General features: G+C 32.9%; 1 protein-coding gene across 8 annotated transcripts in view; it reads left to right on the top strand.

Annotated features, from left to right (window-relative positions):
• Window positions 1-19,428, top strand: part of LOC129744475 (msx2-interacting protein-like) — a 523,727-nt gene that overhangs the window by 416,413 nt on the left and 87,886 nt on the right. For all 8 annotated transcript variants that reach the window (XM_055737003.1, XM_055737004.1, XM_055737000.1 and 5 more), the window contains one exon: window positions 11,723-12,137. In XM_055737003.1, coding sequence (XP_055592978.1) covers window positions 12,095-12,137 — 43 coding nt within the window. In that variant the 5' untranslated portion in view covers window positions 11,723-12,094. The remainder of the gene's footprint in view (window positions 1-11,722; window positions 12,138-19,428) is intronic.

Below are 19,428 nucleotides of genomic sequence, written 5' to 3'. Positions count from 1 at the left end.
GATTTTCCCGAAACGTTCGCGAGCCAGGTTTTAGGAACTATTCGATCATACACAACTCTCTTTTTAATTTCCTCATCTAAAATTGCTTTAAAATAACCAAATGAATTATGAAATTTCAATTTTGGTTCGACTCATAAACTTTGCACGCTATCTAGTCGATTTAGATTAGGTGGCCAAGGTTTTCCCATCAGGATGTGGTGAATAAATTCAAGAGCAGAGATGCCAATGAGACTGATATTTCAGGATCTACCTGATTTTTCGAGGCTCAGCCGGACAATCTGATGAGCCATTGCATTGGATTTTACTGATTTTCGAAAATGAGCCTGATTATACCTGATTTTTGCAAATGTGATGAAAAAAGGGTAGTAAGGAAATGCATTAGATACCATTGCTGTAGTGAAAATGTGGATAGACGAACAAAAAAATAAAGGTCAGAACTTGGAGCGAAATTTTCCTTACTTTGACCTATTATGATTTTTATTTCACCAATCCCTGATTTAAAAAAAAATATTGTCAACCCTGCTCAAGAGTAAGATTGTGTAATTGTGATTCATAAAGATCGATTCGACGGAAAATTGACACTTCAGTTTTATTGTCGGGTTTAGATATATGTTGGCGAAGTAAATTCCTGAAATTTTAAGGCATCGCTAATTAATGATTTTTGTAAGGTCAATGTCGACTATCTTTGCAGAAAAATTGCTACCGCTACTTTGGCCACGAAAGCTCAATCCCTGTCTAACGCCTACTACCTGCAAGTTTTTCGCGATTTTATCAACTTTCACCACTTCGTTCGATACCCGCACTGAGTGCAAACGATTCGGAATATGTGTGGGAACCTTTAGAAGTTTTAAAAAAGTGTGCCAGTTATGTTCAAAAAATTTAAAAAAGCTAACTTTTAATTTTTCCATACAAATTTTTGTCCAAATGAACCATTTTGATAAGTGCCATCTTTTAATGGGAACACATATTGAAAACGCATATTGTAAACACATATTGAAAGATAAAAGTAAACTCCAATTCGGATGATGTTTTATAATAAGGTTATCAAGGGGTTGTGAAGCTATCCTGAAGATCGTTTGTATAATGATCTTCTGGAAATACGGTTTAGTTTCGGGTAGTTTTCTCCTGAATCCACCTGGGTTCAGAAAAACGATGAAATACCCAGAAAGCCGGTTCCCTGCCATTTTTTTTTCTACATAATACCATATTTCGACGTTCCATGCGTTTTACCATCATCAGCCAGCAATATTGAAACTTCAATTTCTCGGATTTCCTTTGGTCTCCCTTTTGATGATATTTAAGTGCTTTGAATCTTCAAGTCCGATCAAGTCCTTTGAGCTGCAGGAATTTTGCACAACGCAGCCATGCCTACTATTAGTCTGTCTTTTAAGACAAAAAGACCCAGGAGCTCAAACGATCTTGGGATCAAACAGAACCAGAGTTCTAGATCCAGGATAAGTATCGGAATCTGGAGTCAAGATCAGAATCGAGCATTGAAATCGGGTTTCATCCCTTCATCCCATCCGAACCTGGTTTGAAATCTGTACCAGGATCAGGATGAGGATCCGTAATCAAGTCCTAGGATCAGGATCAAAATCTGAATAAGGATATACATATGTATATATACATCAATTGGTGAAATAAATAAAATACTACTTTCTAGCACTGATTTCTGTGTCGAAAATTACATTCCACAACCTACTTGACCATTAATTTGCAGTCGTTTGCATGGTCGTCTACATGTTGTTATTTGTTGACATGAGCTTTCTGTAGGTTAATCAATAAATTTTCAAGGCAATTTTTCAAATTTGCATAAAATTGTGTATGCATTTTTTTTTTTGCAAAAATTGATTTTTTCATCACTCGACGATATTATCCAATTTTCCACTTGATACACTGATAATAACCGTCTATCGTTTTGCTTTTTCATAGCTGGTTAGCAAATCCTTTCAAATCATGTCATTACTTAATTCGAGCTAAGTAAAAAAAGGCACACAATTGCTTGTTTCATCATGTCATTTTAAATCTTAATCTTGTGAATCAGAATCAGGATGAAGTTTGAATTTAAATTCAAGCTTAAGCTTAAGGGTTTTCCTTGGATCTTAATTTTTAAAATGAATCATTTATGTTTTTCCGAAGGCTCGTTTGCTGTGAGGCCTTAGGAGTCCAGTTATATTTTTCGATTTCCGGAAGAGAATCTTTTTTTCTGGAAAACGGTTTCCACGAAATTCGGCGAATAAAAAAAAATTAACCCTTACTTATTTATTACTTATTAATCATTACTTTTTCACAAGTAAGGGTTTATCAGTAAATTGTTAATTTTCAAAACAGGAGAGTTCATCAAATGCAATTAATAATTCATCTTTTTTTTGTCAAAACTAGGTAGACATTCGATTGAAAATAAAGTGAAGTTTAGTAGTATTCTGTGAAATAATTTTATGTTGTTTTTTATCGTCATCATAAACTATATTTCCCTATCGTGTTGAATTTAATTAAAATGATTTTTTTTTCCTAAGAAAAACGTGAGACTGTAAATATGTGATGTAAATTTCCATACAAAAACATAATTTCCTTCAGAAAACAAATTCCCGATGAAAGTTTTACTCCAACATTATCAGCAAAATTTCGGACTGAAGCGCAACAACTTTTAATGGCGTCCATAATCCACCCCACAAAATTGGTTAACGGACGCATTAGTGAAATCTGCCGCAGTATGCAAATAAAAATCATTTTCCGCCAACAACCAACAGCCAGCCGGAATGGAGCACCCAGCTCAACTGGTGGACCGGAGCAAAGCTTCATGAAAATTTCCGAAAACCAAATGAAATAACCACCAATTCCGAGGTTTCGAAACCAAAACTGCAAACACCAAACCAAACTGACGTGGCCGGATGTGGTGTAACTTTAGTTAGTGGGATTTTTTTTATGTAAGGTCTGGTGATGGGGTCCGGTTGATTTTTTGATCCTAAGGAAAGAAAATGGAGTCCTGAAGGTGGTTCTGTAGCGGGGATTGTGGAAAAATCTAGAGTTTTTTTTTGCTCATCTTCGTGAGTTCCAGGACTATTCTATCGGACGGACCTTTCTGAGGTTTTCGCGGAGCAGTTCTACTTTACGGTTATCGTTACGACCAGTTAGTGGTTTCTGGTGGATTTGGTACTGCGGATTTGTGTTAATTAAAACATTGCTGTTAATGGATATTATATTTTACAGTTGATTTCAAAGTTGGTTTGAGGGTTATTGGCTTGGAAATATTTTTAAAATTCACTTCATTCAGTGGAAAAGTATTCCAAAAATGCTGTTTGATTTTTAAAAACTGAAACTAGAGCTAAGGCAGCTTAAAAATCAATTTTCGCAATATTTTTACGTTATGAAGCGCCAAGCATTTAAAAAATCACTTGAAAAATTATGAAAAAAAATCTTAAGTTTTCTATTCAAGATATAATTCGTTGACATTTTTGTAATTTTTGTCATTTTTGAAACTTTTTACAATTTTTACACTTTTGACATTTTTGACATTTTTGACATTTTTGACATTTTTGACATTTTTGACATTTTTGACATTTTTGACATTTTTGACATTTTTGACATTTTTGACATTTTTGAAATTTTTGAAATTTTTGAAATTTTTGACATTTTTGACATTTTTGACATTTTTGACATTTTTGACATTTTTGACATTTTTGACATTTTTGACATTTTTGACATTTTTGACATTTTTGACATTTTTGACATTTTTTACATTTTTGACATTTTTGACATTTTTGACATTTTTGACATTTTTGACATTTTTGACATTTTTGACATTTTTGACATTTTTGACATTTTTGACATTTTTGACATTTTTGACATTTTTGACATTTTTGACATTTTTGACATTTTTGACATTTTTGACATTTTTGACATTTTTGACATTTTTGACATTTTTGACATTTTTGACATTTTTGACATTTTTAAAATTTCTGACATTTTTGACATTTTTGACATTTTTGACATTTTTGACATTTTTGACATTTTTGACATTTTTGACATTTTTGACATTTTTGACATTTTTGACATTTTTGACATTTTTGACATTTTTGACATTTTTGACATTTTTGACATTTTTGACATTTTTGACATTTTTGACATTTTTGACATTTTTGACATTTTTGACATTTTTGACATTTTTGACATTTTTGACATTTTTGACATTTTTGACATTTTTGACATTTTTGACATTTTTGACATTTTTGACATTTTTGACATTTTTGACATTTTTGACATTTTTGACATTTTTGACATTTTTGACATTTTTGACATTTTTGACATTTTTGACATTTTTGACATTTTTGACATTTTTGACATTTTTGACATTTTTGACATTTTTGACATTTTTGACATTTTTGACATTTTTGACATTTTTGACATTTTTGACATTTTTGACATTTTTGACATTTTTGACATTTTTGACATTTTTGACATTTTTGACATTTTTGACATTTTTGACATTTTTGACATTTTTGACATTTTTGACATTTTTGACATTTTTGACATTTTTGACATTTTTGACATTTTTGACATTTTTGACATTTTTGACATTTTTGACATTTTTGACATTTTTGACATTTTTGACATTTTTGACATTTTTGACATTTTTGACATTTTTGACATTTTTGACATTTTTGACGTTTTTGACATTTTTGACATTTTTGACATTTTTGACATTTTTGACATTTTTGACATTTTTGACATTTTTAACATTTTTGACATTTTTGACATTTTTGACATTTTTGACATTTTTGACATTTTTGACATTTTTGACATTTTTGACATTTTTGACATTTTTGACATTTTTGACATTTTTGACATTTTTGACATTTTTGACATTTTTGACATTTTTGACATTTTTGACATTTTTGACATTTTTGACATTTTTGACATTTTTGACATTTTTGACATTTTTGACATTTTTGACATTTTTGACATTTTTGACATTTTTGACATTTTTGACATTTTTGACATTTTTGACATTTTTGACATTTTTGACATTTTTGACATTTTTGACATTTTTGACATTTTTGACATTTTTGACATTTTTGACATTTTTGACATTTTTGACATTTTTGACATTTTTGACATTTTTGACATTTTTGACATTTTTGACATTTTTGACATTTTTGACATTTTTGACATTTTTGACATTTTTGACATTTTTGACATTTTTGACATTTTTGACATTTTTGACATTTTTGACATTTTTGACATTTTTGACATTTTTGACATTTTTGACATTTTTGACATTTTTGACATTTTTGACATTTTTGACATTTTTGACATTTTTGACATTTTTGACATTTTTGACATTTTTGACATTTTTGACATTTTTGACATTTTTGACATTTTTGACATTTTTGACATTTTTGACATTTTTGACATTTTTGACATTTTTGACATTTTTGACATTTTTGACATTTTTGACATTTTTGACATTTTTGACATTTTTGACATTTTTGACATTTTTGACATTTTTGACATTTTTGACATTTTTGACATTTTTGACATTTTTGACATTTTTGACATTTTTGACATTTTAGACATTTTTGACATTTTTGACATTTTTGACATTTTTGACATTTTTGACATTTTTGACATTTTTGACATTTTTGACATTTTTGACATTTTTGACATTTTTGACATTTTTGACATTTTTGACATTTTTGACATTTTTGACATTTTTGACATTTTTGACATTTTTGACATTTTTGACATTTTTGACATTTTTGACATTTTTGACATTTTTGACATTTTTGACATTTTTGACATTTTTGACATTTTTGACATTTTTGACATTTTTGACATTTTTGACATTTTTGACATTTTTGACATTTTTGACATTTTTGACATTTTTGACATTTTTGACATTTTTGACATTTTTGACATTTTTGACATTTTTGACATTTTTGACATTTTTGACATTTTTGACATTTTTGACATTTTTGACATTTTTGACATTTTTGACATTTTTGACATTTTTGACATTTTTGACATTTTTGACATTTTTGACATTTTAGACATTTTTGACATTTTTGACATTTTTGACATTTTTGACATTTTTGACATTTTTGACATTTTTGACATTTTTGACATTTTTGACATTTTTGACATTTTTGACATTTTTGACACTTTTGACATTTTTGACATTTTTGACATTTTTGACATTTTTGACATTTTTGACATTTTTGACATTTTTGACATTTTTGACATTTTTGACATTTTTGACATTTTTGACATTTTTGACATTTTTGACATTTTTGACATTTTTGACATTTTTGACATTTTTGACATTTTTGACATTTTTGACATTTTTGACATTTTTAACATTTTTGGCGTTTTTGATATTTTTTACATTTATTTTTTTTTATGTGATTATTTTCAGCAAAATTTGTTTTCAAAAGTTTTTTATAATTGTTCATGTTTAATTGTTTGCGTCGATAGGGTTTCTTTTAGTACCTGTTTAACTTAAAAAGCAAACATGATTGAATTCCAGCCGTGTTAGATTGAAAATTTACAGTTCAGATTAAAATGGAAACACGTTAGTTCCATCAAAGGGAAATCGGATTAGTATTCGACCTTCCTAAAAGGAAAATCTTCAATCCCTAATGTATACGAAAACGTATGAAACTCTGTTCTGATCTCCTGAGTTCATTCAAAGGTAAGGGTGCAAATTGAATAATCAGATCTTGGACTATCGCTTTTGCTGGAAGGTAGCTACATAAACATATGACCATGGGCAGCTCTACCGAAATAGATTCTACCCACCACCAGCAGCTTCGGAAAGCTTAATCAATTTTTGGTGTTCTCGTCACGTTTTCCGAAAGCCCTGAAAAGCTCATTTGCCATCGTGCCCCCATACTGGGCTTTGAGTTTTTCGAGCAAATGCAAGCGATGGAAATAGTTTTCCCAACGCCATTACCCCTATAAGTCAGGAGAAGCGAAGTGTGTCCAGGGATGAGCAGAAACAGCAGAAGCAAAATGATCGAAAATCCTTTTTCATCTTCTCGAGAAAAAAAAGGAGAATGGGGCGTTGAAAAAGCTTGGGGGAGGGAGACTTCAAAATGTTGGACGCTTTGACTGGTTGTCGAAAGGTCACACCAGGAAAACAAAAATAGAAAGAAAAAAAAACCTGGTAGCACATCAGCGAGTCAAACGTCGAGCGGATGGTTTCTGATATTTGCTGTTAATGGATGTCTCCATAATCGGAATTCATAGAGCGTCCTCCCCGTTTGATTGCCGACCTTCTAGATTCGACTTTTTTCGCTCTTCCGTTGACGAACAGCAGTCGATGGTGCAAATGACCTAGCGCCGAAAAGTGGCCATCGGGGATCAGCGTCCTCGTCGTCATCGTCAATGAGCGCAAATTTACTGCCACAGTTGGGAGTCGTTATGGCGAAAGGATTCGAATTCGAAAGCAACGATTCATGGACCATGTTTTATTTAATAACTTTTAGACAACTGCTATTTTTAGATTCGCTTGATTGGCTTCGATAAAGTAAAGCCTTTACTGTAAAGGTTCTATTAAGTATTGTAAGTATTTTTTGATTTATATGCATGAAATCATCTTGAGCACTGTGCTTTGAAAACGCCCTGAAAGACGACTACAAAACCTTACTAAAACTATGTGTGCTCTAAGAGCCTACAAAAAGCTATAAAGAAATTTCCACAAAAATCGTTTTCAACTACAGGGTGACAAAAAAGTCCGGTCACACTTTTTTGGGGTCGCCTACACGTTGCTTCTATCTGGTGTCTTCTATATGTCAAATGAAAGGGCTAACCTTGCTGCCCAAAGTGGCAGAGTTTCGTGTCTGTGCAATTTGTTAACATTGAGTTGTGAGCCATGGAAGAGTTAAGGGCAGCTGTTATCGCTGGTCGGTTTGGCGCGCAGATGACGAGCTTATTTTTTCGGACGAGAAGCTGTTCGTTTTGGAGCAAACAGTAAATCGCCAAAATTATCGAGTTTAGAGTGTGAGCCTCCAGTAAGCTCCTGCGGACAAGCTGAACGTATCCCGGTTCCAAAATAAGACGTCTTGCTTCCTGACAGATGGCGCAACATCCCACACCGCAAAGGTTGTTCAGGCGTGGTGTGAAAAAAACTTTACCGATTTCATTTCGAAGAATAAATGACCTCCGTCATCTCCGGATCTGAATCCACTGGATTGTTTCGTGTGGGGATACATAATGTCGAAGTTGAATGACTATAAAATAGCAAATTTGGAGCAATTCAAGCGAGTTATCATGAAAATCTGGGACGAGATGCCGATGGAGCAGGTGCGCGCCGCTTTCGACGACTTTCCGAGATGTCTGAAGCTGGTTCGATCAGATGAAGGTGGTGTAATTCCGAGATATCATCTGTAAAGTATCTTTATGAGTTACTGAATAAAGCTATGAAAGTCAGATTCAGATTTTTCTTCTTATTCTTTGAGATATTATGCTTTTCCTGTGTGACCGAACTTTTTTGTCACCCTGTATATATTTTATTGTTATATAGACTCTTGAAAGGTGTACCACAACTTTTTTTCAATTTCTAAAACTAGACAGTCAAAAGTAACGATATCGATAAACCTCTAAGTCCAAAACCTCGAAAACTCATCGCAGCTTCACAATTCTACTGTAGTTTTTCAAAAAAATTCTTACTTTTTTTTGTAAATCTTGATTTGAAACGGTTCATACTTTGAGGTTTTAAAGAGCCAAACTCATTTTTGTTTTTACAATTATTTCCTTAGCTAAACACTTTTATTTTAAAGAAAAAGAAGATAAGAAAGGGAAACATGAAAATGAAAAGAATTATAGACGAAGATCGATAGATTTTAGAAAAAGGTAGATTTCGAGGAATATTCCTCACTCCCCAGAAACTTGAAGGACCATGAAACGCGCCTCCATGTGAGGAAAGTTCTTACGAACATGAATAAATGCTATTGAGAAAATCTAAGTTGCCTTAGACTAAATTTCGAAAGTTTCTGGCGAAAACTGTTAAGCTCATTATCACCTATTTTTTGCATAATATCTTTCATGATAAGTAATCAAAAATCTATCAAAAATCGTGAGTTTATAAATCTGTGCATTTTTCAATAAATGATTTAAAATGGGAAACTGGAAATCGGAACCAAAATTAAAATTTTGATTGTTTAATTCAAACGAACATACACACATGTATTTTATGATATTATTCATTTCAAAGTTTCATTACTTATACAAGGGTGTCCGTGTGATTGTAGTTGATATTGGAAAATGAAGGCGTTCTGATGTCAAATTTTTTATCAAGTTTCGTCTATCACCTCTAGATTTGGGGATGTGACGCCTAAAATTTATAAAATTATCAATTAAGAATAGAATTAATCTTTAATAACTGATAAGTAAACAAACCTACACAAATTTTGTTTGCAGAATAAAGTCAGTTGGCATCGACATTAAAATTTTGATTTTCCTGATTTCCTGATTGGTTAATGCCCTAGAACTACAAAAATGGTTAAAATTTATGAAGGAAAAATTCTTAGAAAATAACCATATTGGCAGTTTTCGGGCCAAAGCCATAAAATGGTTATTTTTGAACCAAAAATGGTTAAACAAAAACGAGCGTGTATAGAAACAAACGTGTGACTAAGTTTGAAACCACTACAACCCAACTTGCTTGCATAGAGTTATAAAATATCTATTTGAGTTTTTCATAGTTCGCAATTTTTTGAATAATTGTCGCTTAGCTAGTCGATGAACAAATAGAGATTTAATTTCATCGAAGTGTTTAGGATGATTTCGTTCAACGGAAATTGAAAGAGAGGTGGAAATGAGATATGAAAGCATCGGCCATGAATTGTAGCGCAAGTTGTTTGTACCTACTTCACATCAGTCCATCTATGCATCCTGGCAAATGCCAAGTAGACGAGTTTTCTAAAACAAAAACAAACTTATTGTCGTTTTGCATTTTTTTTATTAATAAAAAAAACGATTTCAAAACAGTTTCTTTTTAATTATATTAAATCATTTTGTTTGGGATAGGAGGGGGATGTGTGAATGGATTAACCCGATACCAGTCAGTCGGCCAGCAAGCGTATTAGCCGAGTAGCGCACAGTTTCCTCGGCAGTTCGAGATCGGGTTGCTCACCGGTGTTGCTTCCGGGTTGCAGACCTCCGGATAGGTCTGCACACTTTTGGTCCCCACTAAGGTGATTTTTTAAGGGTAAAAAATCGAATGATTTAACTTTTTGTGTCACCTCTAGATTGAGTCCTGTTTAGGGGAAATTTGTCTCAGTTCCGATTTTTGAATCAGTTTACAAATCGTACAAGGTTCTTTTTCGAAGTTTGACTTTCGACATGATCTTTTTCGCTGCCATCCTCATGTTCATGTCAAAAAATACATTTGAGGGTTCATTTAAAACCCAAACAGTTTTGTAGAGGACTACGTGTCTTTTAGTTAGTAAACTCATTTTTCTAATGTTTGTGGATTTTCACACAACAAAAACTTAAAACACATAAATTAATCTGTGATTTGAAGGTTTTTTCTTGTTTTTCTACGTCTATTCCATGATCATTATTCTTACAAGAAAGAAAAAAATATTAAAAATTTGCTCCACGCAATTCATAACTTACCAGGATTAGAATAAGAATCAAAATAGTGTTCCAAAAGCACCCAAGTTTTAAAAGTTGCCTTCAAACAAGGTGGTCTTATCAAATTTTCGTGACTTGACGTCATAGTGTTTCCACGAAGTTCTTCGTCAGGAAAGTTGGAGAGACAAATGTACACTTCTTAAATCGTTAATTATAACCAATTTTTTTGAGAAAAACGGATGAAAGAATTCACTAGTTCATCAAATTTTGGAAATATTTTAATTTTTTTCTCTCATTTCTAATTTTTGTCTACTTTTGTGAAATTATTCATATTTTTTACTGCCCTATTGAACCCTTTTACCAATCGCTTAAAAAGCAGTACGATTACTCCACTCCCTTGAACAGCTAAGCTTACTCATGGGGCATTTGTCGATCTCCCACTGGTTAATAAATTCCTGCGAAATTGTAACCTACATACCACTCAAAAACGGCGCAATTCCCAGGAATGCATAAAATCAATCAACAGTCCTACATATCACTTTCTACAACATTTTTTCTTCAAGTCCCATTTGTTTTTCAATCCGGATTCCAACAGGGTGGGCACCCAGATTGGATCATTTTCCAGCGCGTGCCCAACTGCTGTTAAATATGTCGGTTAATCAAAAATCAGTCAACAATTATCCGCGTTAAGTAATTGATATCTACTGGGCTGACTACTGGGCGCTAAATCGAATGCAATCTTAACCAATCTGTATCACTTTTCTCTGGTTCATTCAGAAGATTTCAAGCGCCCCCAGTTTGTCCCCCAAGAAAGGTGCGGCTTCAATAGTTCGAATCAAATGGCAAGCAAGCGAGATTAAGCAAACGGTTAAGCCAACCGTTAAATGAGAGACACCATAAACGTTTATCGTCACAAATTATCGCAAGCGTGATTGAAAAGTGGTTTTCTGCACATTTTCCCTGCCCCCCAGTTGTTGAGCTTCGATGAAACGTGACAATTTCCACAACCGTTTCATAGACACCTTCTTTCTTAGCGAGCCGATTGGCATTGGATTAACCTTAATGTTGTGATTTCGCTTCAAGAAACATATCGATTTCAATTTTTTCTAATGATTTTATTTATTTTTTCCTTCCCTTCTTTCAGATTCAATGCAACACATCACGATTCGTCTTTAGCAAGCCACGCGAAACTTGTTTGTTGCGCAACACAAGTCCGCAACACTCGCATGTTGCAGATTTGAGCAGCAGAAGATTGACTGAGGAAATTAAACGCCTGAAAGACGCAACCAGCGGAACCACAGCTACTTCGTCTCATCTAAGTAAAGCAAACCTCTTGTCTCGCCGATAGTGTGCTCCAGTTTGAATTGGAAATTTGGTCATCGAACAATGTGCTAATAGTGATTTGCATTTTAAGTGGAATTATTTTACATTGGTTTTTAAAAAATCGAATTCGTAGAGAAATTTGTTGTGGAAATTATTTGCTGAGAAGATTCTTCTACTGAATATTGCCTGCAAAATGGAGCTCCGTTGGGAGATATTGTTCGGCGTATTTGTAAACGGTAAGTTTGATACATTTTTTTCCTTTATTTTTTGTTTATGAAAACAAATTGGTTTATCTTCATAACACATTGAAGACCAAATACGAGATATCTTGTTTTTGTGCTGGACGTGAGTGCGTTTCACTAAGAAAAATAACTCAAATGTGATACATTTTATAAAAAAAAACTTTATTCTACTGTGGAATAAAATATTTTTCAATAGTGTGATTTTATTTGACTCTCAAAGATGAAGGCAAAGAAGGCAAGAATGTAAACCAAATTTTTCAAAAACATTTTAACACATTAAGGACCGCAAAGAAACCTTAGCCCAAAAACACCAAAATTTGGCATTCTCAATCTCTGAAACGAATGGACTAGATTTTACAAAATTTGTATCTTTTAAATATCGCAATTGATGAACACAATTATGTAAAATTTCTTTCAGAGATTTTCGTTTCGTTTCAGAGATTGAGAAGGCCAAAATTTGGTATTTCGGGCTTAGGTTTCTTCGCGGTCCTCAATTTGTTATTATCGAAATTGTTTCGAAAAATTTAATTTTAACTTTAGCCTGAATGGTTTGTCTTAACGAGTCAAATAAAAATAACATGACTGCGAAAGTTCTTTTAAAAAAGTTGTGACAGTTTTCACATTTGTTGGAAGCAAGAACAAACTTTTCCGAACGTAAACAACTCTATTTTTGCTCTAAGCTGAGTACTTGAAAAGAATAGACTAACGACAAACAAAAAAACTAAACTTTTTTCCTGTCCCCAGTTTTCCAACTCCCTCTTAACGACCCCTAGACTCTAAAACCATCTCCTGTGAGTGTGTGTTGTTTAAACAAAACTAAAAAATCAACAAAAAAAAACGTAAAGTAACGGCAGCAAGGAAAAATTTGTTTCCTGCTGCACAAACAGTGAAAAATAAGTCGATGTCTTCGTCGTGGTCGTTGTCCTTCTTTAGGGGGGCCGCAAATTTATTCCCGATGCAGGTGAGCGAAAGTTTGGTCTTAATGGACTAACTCCTGATGGAGAAAGGTTTTTTGCTTTAGCTTTTTTTTCTCGCTTATGGAGTTAAAAAATTGGACAGGATATGGTAGCTGCTAATGGAAAGAAGAGCAGGAAATTATTCACCAGTGGACTTGGCGGAAATACTTTCACCGAGACAATAACTGACCATAACAGCTAATCTGGCTCAGAAGTTTTCGAAAGGGTAGTTCAACTATTCAGTTTTTTTTCGAAGACTAATAAATAAATAAATGAGTTTTTATAAAAAAAAAATTTCAAATAGTGACAACAACAGCATTAAAACTTTATCAAATCCTTGTAGAGACCATCTGTTTTGGAAAAAATATAGTTGTACTATTTTCATTGATCAAGTGTTGTAAAAAAATAAATTTGCCCAAAAAAATTTCAAAGATTTTAATAAAAACATGTTGACTTTAGTTTCTGCCTGGTAAGAAACGACATTCAAACCAAAAAATATTATTGAATAATTTAGAACAAGCTTCAATGTTCAAGTTATCGATGTTTATGAATACAAATGCATTCAAAACTTATTCTTGTAAGCAGTTTGGTGTCTGATTTAAAATTATTAAGGAATTGCTGAAATTTTACAAAACGTATCAGCTTTCCGCGATAAATTCTGTTCAAACTATTAAAACACTATTTAACCTTAATTTTGATTTGGTCTGAAATTTGTTTTACCCATTTTCTGTCACCAAAGCTTATAAAGGAAAAAGATTGATTATGCAGCAAACTGTTCACTAACTAATTTTCGTAATTTTTCAAATGAGGAAAAGAATTGATCCCGGATAGGTAACTCAATTTAAAAATAACATTTATTCAAAAAATTCCGTGATGTTTCAAGCTTTTCTAGACATTTTCGAAGTCTTATGATTCCGTAATCGTTAGAATAGAAGAGGATTTAAGACAGAATGGCTTGACAACTTACATGCATATTAGAGTCGAGAAATTGATCAGACTAGTGAAATCGAACCAAAATGGTACAATTAATTCATTCTAACTGAGAGGCTGGCCTGTAGATAACAAATAACCCTTGAGACTTAGCAAAGTCTGAAGTTGTTAAATTGCTGGACGTGTATTCCTGTCCTTAAATCCAAATTTGGAAGATAAACTTCTAGCTTTAATCACAGAGAACCAGAGTTCGGGCTGGAGCTCCAAACGTGTGTAAGAACCAACCAAGATTTTAAATGATTCAACGCCATTTTTTTTTACTTAGCTAAGAGCCAATAGGTGTCGTTACCTAAGAAAATAGAACTCTCTACTAATGACAAAAGCATTCAAAACCAAATCAATTTTTGTTAGTTTCAATCATGAGTGTGAAAAAATTATAATTTTTAGGTATTTTCAGTACGAAAAAAGTATAATTTTTATAATATACAAATTCAACAAATGGTTTAGTGATAATTTTTCCCCAAAAAATGTATACCGGTAGCATTGGTAAAAAAAATGGAGGTGTTATGTTGTTTCTGTGATGAGTAAAACAGAAGAATAGAATATAAAATTATTAAAGTTTGATGATCCTATAAAAAATCTCAAGGATTAAATAATATTATATAGGCACGAAGTTAATCCCCAAATTTAAAATTTTCTCATGAACTGTCTGGATAATTCCGATGCAATTACTTTTGTGTGATGAAGGACCCATATTCGATATTTAGAATTCAATTTTAGAATATTTCTGGAAGTACTGAAGTCCTGTCCAGGAAGTAGGAATGACCCACAGCTCAGGTAATAGCATTTTGCAAAAATCAAACGACAATGGGTGGCAAGTTTTCAAATAAGTTTAGGTTTTAAATGCTTCGTTTTGACTGAAATAGGCAAAAAAGTTTGCTTATAATCGAAAAATTGAGCACATCCATCCATCCATCTCTTTGCGTCATACAAATGTTAATGAAGTTCTTTTTGAAATTATTATTCAAATTAAACCATGGTATGTATATTCATAATTAAACTTTCTCTTCTAACAAATAAATAATTTTTGCTCCTTTTCCCAAACAAAGCCAGCGGCTCAATGCAAAACAAGTACTAAACGAGACAACATTGTCAATAGAACAAGATTTCGTTTTACGAGCGTATTTATGAAATTCCCAATTTTATTTAGCTGCTTTTTCTACACCCCAAAAATTAGAAAACTAGCTGAACATTTTTTTATGCGTTCTGGAAGCCAATTTTCGGTTGTTTATTTTCTGAGTGTACTCAAATGTTGACAATCCAAATCGCTGAGTTACTTAGCAAAGGGCCACTATATGGTGCTGACTCAAGGCGAATTTTAATGATTTTAAAATGACCTACCATTTGAATTCGTACACATGGATTCATTCCATTTTTGTTCGGGCCCGTTTTCTGGTTCTCTGTGCTTTAAGTTTGCCCGAAACAATCTTACTGATAACTTCGAGGCTAGATTGAAGCTAACAGATGCAGAAACAGAATCGGAAAGTGAATTGCCGCTTTTTTGTAATATGATTTCATTAAAATATATGTTGTATGGAAGTGATTTTTTTCTAGCAGCTTACCCATTTGTTGAAAATTTAATTTTTGTATCCAAAATACATAATACCTAAAAGATGTTAAATTTAATTAATAAATATACCTAACAGTCATCAATATTCAAGAATCTTAATAAGTAGGAACTAATTTAAGATGATTATTTCCATCATATAAATTGGAAGTTTGGTCAGTTGATAAATCGTCAAAACAAAAAGTGTATAACTTTCATTGTACTTTGGAGGCTCGTGAACTTATTCATTTATTAAAATGTTAATTTAGATCAACTCAAATTCATCGATTGAAAAATATAACTCAGATCGCAAAGTGATGACTTTTTCTATTCTAAAATACAGTTTATTCACAACTTTAATTTCCCTTCCCGTAACTCGCAGAAATAATCACACACAGGTTGATAAAAGTTTCGTTCTGCCAGTCCAGGATATTCGGATGGAAAGAAAATGAATGCAAATAACAACGCCAACTCTAATCCTGGTAGGGGAAGATCAGCAGATATCTCATTTGAACCTGAAATAAACAAAAACTTGATTAAGATCAAGGTGGGTATATAAAGGAGGTGTAACGATATGAGAAACTCCTGATTCAACCATTTTGATTTGGCTACTATGGAGTTCGTGGAATTTCTTTACTAACAAAGCCCTCAGCTCGAACAAATTTTCCGATGTTTACAAACAAACTCACTGAACCTCACCGCGCTCTGCCTACTTACTGACAAAGTCAGAGAACCTTGTGATCTAGTAACCTTGATTAAGATAAAAAAAATACACAATAACTCCGAGCAAACGATGAATCAAATGTTTACAATCGGGATTGAAGCGCCAAATTTTCATGTTTGACCTAGAGTGCCCCAAATGACCTGACTTTTGAAAAAGTTATGCGCTGCAGGCTAAAATTGATCCTAGGCCTAGTACAAGATCTCATGCCAAATTTGGGCCAGATCGGATCACGGGAAGGGGTCGCTCAACGAGCCTGAAGTTTGTATGGGATTTTGAGACATTTTGTTCGGGAGAAACATGAAAAACCAGTTTTTCATCAATAACTTTGGTTCCCGTCGGCCGATTTCTTTCAAAAACGGGTTTTCTTAAAGCCTAAATTATGAAAAACATTTCATCCGAAGACTGCATATCGATAAGAGTTAAGACAAAAAAGTTATTGGACTTCTAAAATGGGCTAACTTTTTTTACGGTGGTATTCATCACTGCTAATGAGGCGTCAATAAGTTCGACCGCCCCGACTCATTTACAGTGATGAATACCATCCTTAAAAAAGTTAGCCCATTTTGGAAGCCTAATAACTTTTTTGTCTTAACTCTTATCGATATGCAGTCTTCGGATGAAATGTTTTTCATAATTTAGGCTTTAAGAAAACCCGTTTTTGAAAGAAATCGGCCGACGGGAACCAAAGTTATTGATGAAAAACTGGTTTTTCATGTTTCTCCCGAACAAAATGTCTCAAAATCCCATACAAACTTCAGGCTCGTTGAGCGACCCCTTCCCGTGATCCGATCTGGCCCAAATATGGCATGAGATCTTGTACTAGGCCTAGGATCAATTTTAGCCTGCAGCGCATAACATTTCACAGGTTTTGAATTTCCCATACAAATTTGGGGCAGTCTATGACCATGATTCATTTCTAAAATTGAAATTGATTGGTAGGCAATGTCGGCAAAGGATGGCAGTGTAATCGATTTGCGAAAAATTTATCAGATGATCTTCAAATTATCTGTGATGTTCTCATTGTCCTCTGCCCCATGGTTGCACAAGATGAATAAAACAGTCGATATTTCATCCATTTTTCAAATTTTTCCTAAAAAAATAATCTTGTATCAAGTTATTGCGGATGTTTACTTATGTGAAACAAGGCAATAAATATACGATATTTTATGGTGTAAAATATGCATCTGACATAAGTTTTACTTTCCCTCGATTTTTTACGCAATTTTGTGCTTATCGTCCTAGGGACCATTCAAATATTACGTAACGCTCTTAGAGCAAGTTCACTGGTGTTGGGAAAGGGTAGTATAAATTTTGTCACTTTTAGCTCATTTTGAAAATTTTGCCATGCAAAAAGATTTTCAAAAAAAAATTGTGACCTTCAAGTTTTTTTAATAAACGTGTTGTAGTTTCGCATGCTGTGATGCAAAAATAGCAATATTTCTATCACAAACAGCTGAAATAGAAACTACAGCAACTACAGCAGAAAAATACAACACCCAAAGATCTTGAAAACATTTTTGAATGGTAAAATTTTCAAATGTCAAAATTTCAACCACTTTTTCTCAACACCAGCGAACTTGCTATTAGGGGGGAGGAGGTTTACTTAGCAGCTTGTTACGCTCAATGAATTTTGCTTAGAAATTCTGAGTCGAATGTGTTAGGTAGGGGGGAGGGATGTTCGAAAATGCTAGATAATTGTGTTACTTAATGTTTGAACGGCCCCCCAGCAAAACTTTATTTGAATGGGCTTTCTTTATGAATAGTATGTTAAAAAATTTTAACTCCTTCATTTAAAAAAAATGGATTCTATCTACACTACTCACAAGTGCTATAGGATCGTTAAACAGTTGGTCAGTGTGGTAACGTGACGCCTGACAACTTTTAAAGTCATAGTAGATTAATGATAAGATGCCTTACACACTACCCTACAGTGAATCTTAATTTTCTATCTGACCTCATAACATATAGATGACAAGATGTGATAATTCATTTCATCTTGTATTGCATGGACTATGAATTCGTTGAGAAAAAAATCGTCAACGAGAATAACATTATAGATCAACATTATAGATGTAAACATTGTGGACCATATTCGATTTTTCTGCTCGTGGTGAAAGAGCTGATGCTCAAAGCATCAAGTTTTTTTTTCATTTAACAATGGAACTCTATTCTACGAAATTAAATACAACATTTTCAGTCACTAAAAGATACAAATTTTACAGAATTTGATACAGTGGTGTCTGAGACATAAAATGCCGAATTTTGGTGTTTCCCGGCTGTGAAAACAACATTAAGGATATACATGGGTGGAGTAGAAGGTTAACTGACAGAATCAAAAATTGACTTTTTATATGGTATCTTTTTTTCCACGGAAAAGCTTGAAATTTTTGTTTTATTTTTATGCACTATTCAACTATTCAACTATTCTTTTTTTCCTATTATCTGCTTCCAACATTGATCCTCCAGCTCTCAATGAAAATTCATGAACTTTAAATCTATCAAAACACATCTCATACTTTAATTTTTCATTAGTTCAATATTGGGATTTTTTTTAACCTTTATAAATTCTGATTTAATGTTTTGTGTTTTCTTCAACATCTTTGTAAAAAATATTTTTTGGAAATCGTTATTTATAACACCATATTGTTTTTTTAACAGCTCAAGTTGTTTAAATAGTGTAACAAATAAGTGTAACAACATTGGGAGTGTGGCGGCTTGTATCTTTGTTCAGGCGCATTAAAATGAAAAAATGATTCTTGGACCCTCAATAAATTTTTGAAATCCTTAATTTTGCATCATTTTTTTTTGTTTTTACTCCTTAATCAGACTTTGAGTGTATGTTCGACAATCCTCGCTAAAAATCGCTTCATTTACCCAGTTTTTCTACCGATTCTTACAAAGTTTATTGTTTTGGAAATTTCTTAATGTAACTCAAATATGTTTTTAACACAATCTTCAGCTACAACAATTTTTTTACGTTATTCAAAGTCTAAGAAAAAAAAAACCGAAAAAACATGCTTCGGAAAAATACTATAGACCAGGCATGTCAAACTGGGGATTCGCGGGCCG

The sequence above is a fragment of the Uranotaenia lowii genome, chromosome 2, assembly GCF_029784155.1.
Source record: "Uranotaenia lowii strain MFRU-FL chromosome 2, ASM2978415v1, whole genome shotgun sequence".
Classification (NCBI taxonomy): Eukaryota; Metazoa; Arthropoda; class Insecta; order Diptera; family Culicidae; genus Uranotaenia; species Uranotaenia lowii.
Note: the sequence above shows the minus strand (reverse complement) of the source record. Positions and strands in the feature narration are given on the sequence as shown.